Below are 9,415 nucleotides of genomic sequence, written 5' to 3'. Positions count from 1 at the left end.
CGAGAATTTGAATTTGGAGGTCCCTTAACCACAATTTCACATGATATCTTAAGGTCTGTGCAACTTGCGATCGGAACTACAGTCGAAATAAGGTATGTAATGTATACTTCAGTTTTTTAACAGCTATGATGTTATATTTGATCCCTCGTCCAATATTTGGTCGGGGCGAGCAGTGCTTTGCAGTAGTTAGCCTCTTAGCCTAGCCAATTTCAGTTGTTCTTAAGTTTTGTGTATATTAGGTAAATCTACTTATCAGAAAAAGTTTTAGAAGTATACGAAAATGAATTCGTTGTAAGCGCATTTTTATATACGAACACAAGTATTTTTTGATAATATCAAGTTTTATTGCTTTGTTAATAAACATTATCCATTTAAATCAAAAGGCCGGCCTTTATTCATTATAGTATATAGGCTATATACCAGGTGCTACCAACCACTTATTCCACCTACCGAATACATATCTATCAATATAAGAAGTTGGGGTCAAGGTAAATAATTAAAACAACATACTCTAATAACAACTGTTTATTCAGTCATAATGCAAAAAATATTCTTATTTACCTAATTACAGATAACTAAATGGCATATAAAATATACTAACATATTCTGTACAGAGACACTTATATTATTAAAATTAAAGTATTTCATGTGTTAACCGATTTGTACTTTAGGTGAACAACAAATAGTGACATTGAACACATATATTAGAAATTATAGGAGAATCAGTACTGGTTAATAAACTGTTACACCTAGCCTGGTCTTAGACCCTTATACTAAATTACATATTACTGACCATCAAACTGACCCAGGTATTATATAAATGTACTGAATTTTAAAACATGGCCTACTTAGCTTAATTTTAATTTAGATTTAATCTCTTAACTTCCTCTGCTGAGCCCCGGAATACTTATTATTATGCAATATTAGCAACCCTAATACCAATATTACATTTAAAATATTTTTAGAACATCAATATTCAGATCAAACAACAACTTAGAACATTATATTCTTTCAGCCAGTACTGATCCTCACTCACTACTAGGTACTACTTGTACCTATTAACTCAACATTTAAGGCACCAAAATAATGATCTAAGACCTTTACATTAAACAATTACAACATACCAAAACTAGCCTCTCCCTCACTTTTACTATATTTATTGGACTTTTTGTTCAAACCTAAACTTGTTTCGCCTTCACTCCTCAAAGGTAATATGCCTGATTGGAAATCTGAACTATACTTAGAAGATGTTGAAGAAACAGATTCTGTATCAGATGGAATTCTGATCTTTCCAAACATTTTCCTAAGTCTTACTTCGCCTAAACTACTGAGTTCCGAAGAGTCGGCCTCTACTGAACTAGTGCTGGTTGATGTCATATTATTATTAATCTTCTTAACTTCTGTAACAACTCTCTTAGATTCTGTAGCGCTCCTCCTTTCAGTTCTAGTCAAACTATCTCCCATGTTAGATATGACTTCGCGAGAGTTCCGCGGTAAACGCAAACTGAATCTAGGTGATGACAGATTTATCGATATGCCGAGATCTTCTTCCTCTTCTATTTCAATTTTGACATTATCCTCGTCAGTCACGAAAATTAATGGACTCGTGTGATGATCGACTGTGAGTCTCGCGAAAGGAGATGTGGTCCTTGTTTTAGTCCTAGCTGGTGAAGTCATCACATGTTTAACGTGCGCCGGCGACGTCTGAGTGTTCTTTTGAAATGCAGCGACATTTTTCTTATTTTCTACTTCCTTAGAAGTAGACGGCTTAGTGATGTTCTTCTCTAATACATCTCCGTATTCTTCGACTATCAGTTTCTTTATAAACTCTTTCTCCAACTCAAACATTTTCTCCACTCGTCCATTAGGATCCATCGTTGGCCAGAGATCATTATGTATCGGTTGCACATTTCTCTCACTTCGTGGCGTCGTTTGAGTTTCTTTGGGAGAAATCTTCTGCACTGTATTGCTCTGTGTCGCGGACTCTTGGGTATCGACTGCGTGAACAAACTCGAAGACATCTATTTTGTTCTTTAGTGACAGATTTGATTTCTTTGTGTATGTCAAGTTGTGGATATTTGTGTTTGAAGTGCTTGGTATAGGTTTATCGTCAGCATTGTCATTGATATTTTTATCACCATCATCATCGTCATTATTATCTGATGAATACTTGTTATCTTCATCACTTGTTTGGTTGGTTTCGCTGGAATGTCTACTATTCATCCTCTGGTTTCCTGATTGACCGGAATGATCAGATTTTTCGTCCTCAAAATCATCAACATAGCTTTCATTTTCTTTAGCTTCATCAGTGTCGCTTGATATCTTCTCTGGCTTCGGGTCACTAGGAGCACTTATAAGATTCTTAGATATTGTTTCACTAATAGTCCGTTCTATATCGATCACCTCTTGTAACAAGTTTTCATCAGAAGTCGTAAGTACTTTCAAACTGTTACTGGTTTTGTGCTTTCGGGGAATATTTTTGCTGAAGGAATTTTCGCGACTACTTAAAATTTTATCCAATATTGGACTCAGTGGTATGTTGTTCTTATTCGGAATATCGGATATTTCCTTCTCGATGTCACTGGCTCTGGCACCCCCTATGGTCAGTTTTGAATACGGTATGTACTCCACATTGTTAAGAGTATTTGGTTTAGAGGAAGAACTTTGTTTTAGATTAGTTTTTTTAGGTGATATTTTAGTTTTGCTTTTTGTCTTAGTAAGCTTGTTATTCTTCGAACTCGTAGGACCATAAACAACGTTCAGTTTCTTCCGCCATTCATCTAGATTCAAGTGGGAGCGTTTATCGGAATCTTTTTTAGAAGTAACTCTCTTACGATCTGAGCGTGATGAATTTTTAGGCGATCTTATATTTGTAAGTAAGCGCTTCTGTGTTTTGAGTTTGACTTGAGTGTCTGAGCTATTGTTATTAGTAGAGCCACTGCTGTCGCAGGCTGACATCTTAGATATTCTTCTTATGGCAGGTTTATATACCTCATGAACTTGCATTGGCTTTTGAGATTCTGTGACAATCTGAGTGATAGTTTGTTTGATTGGTGTCGGATCTTCATGCTGTACAGCGACTACTGCTATGTTTTTAGAAATAGTATCAGATTTTACAGATTCCTTTGTATCAGGTATAATATCTAATTGTAAAACTTTCTGCTCTTTCAATTCACTTCTAATATTGATACTCGGCATTTCTTGTACTTGTAAAACTTTGCGTGGCGTTTTAAGCTTAGGTTCTACATACTTATAAGAATACTCGTTATAAGCTACTGCTGGGGCATTGACTACTTTACCATTGTTAAGCTTTTCAGTCTTTGTGCTATCTTGATTACCGTTAATTTGTATTACTTTAGTGCGAGTTATTTCTAGGTTTTTATTTATAGAAGGCTTCTTAAGTATTGGCGCGGTATTGACCTCAACATTATTATTATTAACTTTAGGTTTTTGTGTATCAATTACTGTAGGTCTGACGTTTGTAACGTCATTCCTAGGCTTGTACTCAGGCACACTTGAGAATGGTTTATCAATAATTTTGTACCCATGGAATTTGGCATTTACAATTTCCTCAATATGAACTTTCTCGTTAAATTCTTCGTCTAATGGTGTGGGCGTAGTTTTGACTTGTACGCCCGGCTCGTGAAATTTCGACAGTTCCCCGGAAAGCAGCTTCAGGTCATCAGCAGTCGATTGCAGCATTTCATGCAGTTTCCTTAATATTATTTCATCTTCTGGTTTTAATGCTGGCTCTGTGTTCCATAACTCGTCATCTATGATATTAACCATTTCGAACTTTTTGCTGCTTTCGACCTGTCAACATGAAAGAGTGAAATAAAATAGCTTTCTCTACTAAACGTTTAGAACTCCTAGCTAAACAAGTGTCGCTAAATCAAGTGGCAGTTTGAAGATAGGTAACTATCGGTCATCACATGTATTTATCTTTCCCTACAAATAATATGAAGCATCCTTATTGAAAGAGTTTATTTTGATTCTATATATAAAGAAATTCCAGATCAGACATGTTTAAAGAGCTAATAATAAACGTTTCTATATTGGTATCATATTATACAATTGTTCATATAGGCGCATAAAGAATAACCGCCCTTGTATAACTGCTCACAATCCATTGACAATAATATGTGTCTCTATCCTGTATAATCATTATTTAGTAGCTCATCTCTTGTATCCTCATTATTGCCATATGTTCGTAAAGGCTAACTACATTATAAACACATAGTCATATCTCTTTTGTAACCTATGATTTTAATTTCTATACCTAATTTCGTTGCAATTTTTTTTACGACCTGTATTCTTTTTTCTATCTACAGATTTATTTGTCGATTACTGTATATTTTTTATATAATTGATCTTGTGGTTTCAAACTTATTATCTTTTTTCTTTATATATCATATTAATTTCTCGACTGTATATGATACTATTACCTGCTCTTTTATGAATACTAACCAAATATCGATCGACTGGGTATCGTGTGTTGGTGCTTCTCATCTGTTGGTCAGACACAGTGGCTCCGGCATCTTCTCTAACGTGCCCGCGTTCCGATCTGTTGACAAATGGAAAACAGTCTTGATATTCTTGACTATTTTTATTTTATGTTATATTTTATTTAAATGTCTAGCAAGCAAGGTTTAGGAATTAGGATTTAATGTGGTTCTATTTGTTGTTCATTTTGTATGCACAGGTTTTTTATTATAAATATGTGACGCAGAGTTGTTTATATTTTAACAGGATCCTAGAAATAAAAGGTTGTCAGGTCAGGTTTTGAAATGTGTTCAGGGTAAATAAAAATGCGTAAGTATACAAAATCACATCAATTGTATTTCACCAACATTTACATTAACGTCTTAATCGAAGCATTTCACTTGCTGCTTACAGTAAGAAAGAGACAAGTCTCAAAATTATATATATTTTGTGTCGATAAACTATCGACATCTACAAACAAGCCTATGGGTAAAGGCGGACAATAACTGTTTGATATGTTACATGTACGCCCGAATGACGATGTATTGAATACTGCGCTCATCATCACTGGCCCCAAGGTTAAGCCTTGAGGTACTCCATTTAAAAATGTTACTTTTTATTGAGATCCTAGCGCGACTTAATATATTTGAAGGGAAATGCTAAGGTCTAAGCCATAATGTAACATACAAAAACTACTGAAACGGGCGCAATATTCATAATATTTTTAATATTAAGATAACAACTGTGTCAAACGCCCTTTTCAGAACAGGTTTTTACAGTGTTTCCACACTATCGACATTGACGTACATTTAACACAACAAAACGATAAAAAAGTAATACGCACAATTTGTGCTTACAATTTTTCACCTTTGCCAATTTTGGCGCGAATTAATGAACGTTTGACAAACCCGTTCCGCGGGTGACTTCCACTGATAATACTAGTATCAATTTCGAATCTATCAGAAACGCGACGTACAAAGATAAGAGAAAATACGATATATGATCACAACTAAAACTCCACTCGAAGTACATGATTTATGTAAAACGATAGCCAGTTGAAATACATTCACATGAATAAGAGAAGAGAAGAGCGCTACGTGCTCACATATTATGAAAATTATAATTATTAAGAGTTATAGTTATGTAGTAATAGACGTTATATTTCATGTTAAGCACAATCAAATCTAATTTTAGCATTTCAAATGTAAAACAACGAGTAATATAAGTTTCAAATAATATAATAAACAAGATGGCTCAATGTCCTACTAATACTGGATCAATAGCCGCGATCGTGTTGGCTTTATACCAATGCTACCTAAAATATTTACAAGTAGACAAATGTATGTACAACGTACGTATATGTACACAAATAACATCTAAAATAAATAATCGACATATCAATTTCATTGTATGCTCTAACTTTTAATATTTAAAGACACTGTATCGTCTCGATTTACAGATTATATAAAAGCTATCGAGTTAATGAGATTGAAGTAGGTACGATTAAGTTCTGACGAATAGCAATATAGCATAAATATGTTAACTTAGCGATGAATAAGATCCCGATATATTTCAGCAGACAGTATACAAATATTCTAAAAACCACCAACTACAGGTCCGAGCGAAAAGTATAATTAGTCAAGTCTCGATCAGATCGCACTACTACAGTATCTGGCGGAACACAAAGTACATACAAGCTAAACGGTCCACGTCTGATAGCTTTCGAAACTGACGTACACTACGAATCGTTTAACATTATGACATATATAATGATAATAATATAATGATTACTTCACTTTATACAAATATAGCAGCGAGTTTTAAGAGTTCCTATATCGGCCGCGTTTTCGCGGTTCTGACAATTTGACATTTCACAAAATGACTAGGTACGCCCCCTCACGTATGCAAAGCGATCTCGCTAATACTGCCGCTCTCCGGCGCGTGCGCCGCAACACCGGCGACGTCGACCACATCCACCACGTCGACCACGTCACCGCGTGTTGCGCCGCTCGCGACTCTACCACAACTAAAGTATAACTTATCCTTACAAAATAATCAACTCATAGGTCGCGGGCCCACACCCGCGGGCCCAGCGCACAAACTACAATTTTGATTGTATCCCAATGATTGCATCCTTGAATGACGCTTAAGAAATTAAAGTCAAAGTATAATTTTAAGCGGAATTTAGTCGCCAAATGCGAGACAGTAACGGAACTCGAGCCACTCTGAATAAATCGCTTCATAGTAAAATAAGACTATTTAGCATGCGCTGTATGTGATAAATACAAATATACATCAAGCTACGGTCTGTACAGGGAGCGATACGCTTCCGTTATCAGATAACTACGTTTTTACAATCAGTACTGGACTACATAAAATATGTCATGATTATTACATCGTATAATACTTGTATAGTATATAGAATCACATAAATAAATGCCATGTTCACTATGGTTCGGGACCTAAGGGTAACTAAGAAAATGGCATCCGAAGAAATGTCTGCTCGCAAAGCAGCGTACCATCCTCGAAATGTAACAACTCTCTACGAGGACGAGCTCAGATCATAACATTGTTTAGCGTGAATCGTGTCCACGTCGACACAAACAATCATAATCGAAAATTCGTCAAAAACATACGCCCTATGTTCGGAATATCGCACCGCGCTCGCCATCCGACGCGCACACAAAGTGAAAAAGACAGTCGGCTGCGCGAGCTCCAAAATAAATAAAATAAAAGATGTGATGCTCCGAACACAGCGGCCGTCAGTACGGCCAGTGCCGCTCGTCGGCCGTGAAAACCCATATCCGACCATCGCGTCGATAGCTATCGACGAGCGAACTAAACTTAAAGTTGACTATTTACAAAGTTATATACAAGTGATCGGTTTGTACGGACGAGGGCCCGGCCCCGGGCCGCGGCGGAGGCGCGCGCGGCGTCGCAACCGCTTGTGGGCGCGCACCGCGCCACACTCGCGCGTGCTACTCCTCCCGGTTATGATTCATAACGAGAGGGACAAGAGGTAAATTCGGGGCAATCCAGCGTTGCCCTAGGTCTCCCGTTCCTTCTTCGGTTTAAACTCCTCGCCGAGAATCGTGGCGATCTCGCCTTGCATAAATGCCCATGGAACTGTCGAATTCGCTAGTGGACACTTCTCTCCGCTCGGACAGTATACCTGGGAAAGACGAAACAGTTCGTTTACTTTCATGCGTTCGAAAACTGGGATACCTATGAATTCAAAAAGATGCAAATACATTTAATGTAACTGTTCATGAAGAGTGAACTCACCTCAGATCCTTGCTGTCGCTTGATAGAATCCCTGGAGCAAGGGAAGCAGAATTTGTGATGTGGTTGACTGGGGCACTGCACGAAGTGTGTGTCCTCCAAGCGCTCCTGGCAGAGCGTGCACTTGAGGAGCGGCGCAGGCGTGGGCGCCGTGGGTTCCGTGCCCTCGCCAGTCTCCGTCGACGACACCGATGTCGTCGACGACACGTGCCGGGAACCCGACGACCGCCGCCCGCCGTTCGACCCTGCCGGAACGGAGTGCAATCGTTAGCTACCGTCTGCTATACGCAAATGATGAGTTTGGGAAAAACGTGTGTGTCGCGCTCGTGATAGTCAGCAGACTGTAGCTGGACGGTAAGGGCGCAAGCGGTCGTCGGGCGCCACGCCGGGAGTCGGCCGGCGCGGCGATCGGACGCCCGCCCGAGTCCGACCCGTCACGAGATACGACACGCAGTGAACGCGGACTACCGTTAATCAGCACCGGCAACTTTTGCAAAAAGTAACGTGCTCGCAACTACTTTCTTTTCTACACGATACACTGACACGTTTAATTGTAGTGAATCTTTTACAACGGTACGAAGCTCGGAACTGGTTTAGCGTGTCATTAAATTTGTTTTGAAACTACGGCGTCGAGTAACGAGACGGTATTTACAGTTGATTCGACACGTTTGCGAGTTTGAATCGTGGTGCATACCTGATGAGTTGGGCGAGTGTTGACTGGACCGGCTAGCGGACCTCTGTGGCGGAGGCTGCGGCGGGGAGCCGCCAGTGGAGCGCGGCGAGCCCGGCGGCAGCGTGTCGGTCACCGACATGAGCGCGGCCATGGGCGAGGGTCCAGCACCACCGGCACCCGTCACGGGCGGGGAGCCGGCCGTGCGGCCCAGCGGCGAGCCGGCTGAACCGTTCGTCAGCGGTGCCGTGTTACCATATCCTGTGGAAAATGAAGCGTTCACATCACAATACCGTAACATTTAGGCTATAATATAGACATTACCTTAAGTTGACACGACTTTAGTTCTACCATCTATTCAAATATTATCGGAAGTGTACATATTCGAGTTTCACATTTCCTAGTCTTTTTTATGCCTATTTTAACACATTCAAAATAAAACAACATACTCGTAGTAAAAAGCGAAACAAAACTTTAACAGTATTGCATTGAAACATTACTTCTACTGAGTAAATCGAAATAAAAGTGAAAATTAATTCAATATGTCACCGTTCAGAATAGTATTTGGCACAAGACGTAGAACGCGACTTTCGTCAACGTCGAGCAGTGGTACGACATCATTTCAATTTGTCCGAATAACCTCACATTCAATGTTGGATGACACATCGTTTGCGGTGGACCGACGGATAGTAAACACACGTTCGCACACGCATATAATGTCTTATAAATAGCATTGTGTGTTAATACGAGCTACGTAGTGAACGGCGATGTGTCATTGCCTGGTCACACAACGTCGCCTTGCGGCCCGACTTGTGCACTACACAGACTACACAGACTATACAGACTACACTCGTACGTAAGTATAATAATTGAGGAGTCGAGTGGCACACTCGTATGTGCAACGAGTCGTGTCGCGGCCGACGTGCGACGTTGCCAAACGTCGTCGAAGTGGGACCCGTATGTGTACGCGGCACTACGCGG

At 39.5% G+C, this 9,415-nt stretch overlaps 1 protein-coding gene across 4 annotated transcripts in view; it reads right to left on the bottom strand.

Annotated features, from left to right (window-relative positions):
• Nucleotides 1-510: 510 nt before the first annotated feature.
• The window catches only part of Pits (Protein interacting with Ttk69 and Sin3A), a 114,164-nt gene continuing 105,259 nt past the window's right edge, over nt 511-9,415 (bottom strand). For 2 of the 4 annotated variants that reach the window (XM_076120523.1, XM_076120524.1), the window contains exons 4-5: nt 4,468-4,564; nt 511-3,813 (exon numbers count right to left, since the gene is read on the bottom strand). In XM_076120523.1, coding sequence (XP_075976638.1) covers nt 1,114-3,813; nt 4,468-4,564 — 2,797 coding nt within the window. In that variant the 3' untranslated portion in view covers nt 511-1,113. Of the gene's footprint in view, nt 3,814-4,467; nt 4,565-4,817; nt 7,655-7,767; nt 8,010-8,458; nt 8,696-9,415 lie in introns of those variants that run through there. The other 2 variants (XM_076120525.1, XM_076120527.1) reach the window with 2 other exon arrangements.

Source organism: Anticarsia gemmatalis, chromosome 12 (assembly GCF_050436995.1).
Source record: "Anticarsia gemmatalis isolate Benzon Research Colony breed Stoneville strain chromosome 12, ilAntGemm2 primary, whole genome shotgun sequence".
NCBI classification, from domain to species: Eukaryota; Metazoa; Arthropoda; class Insecta; order Lepidoptera; family Erebidae; genus Anticarsia; species Anticarsia gemmatalis.
Note: the sequence above shows the minus strand (reverse complement) of the source record. Positions and strands in the feature narration are given on the sequence as shown.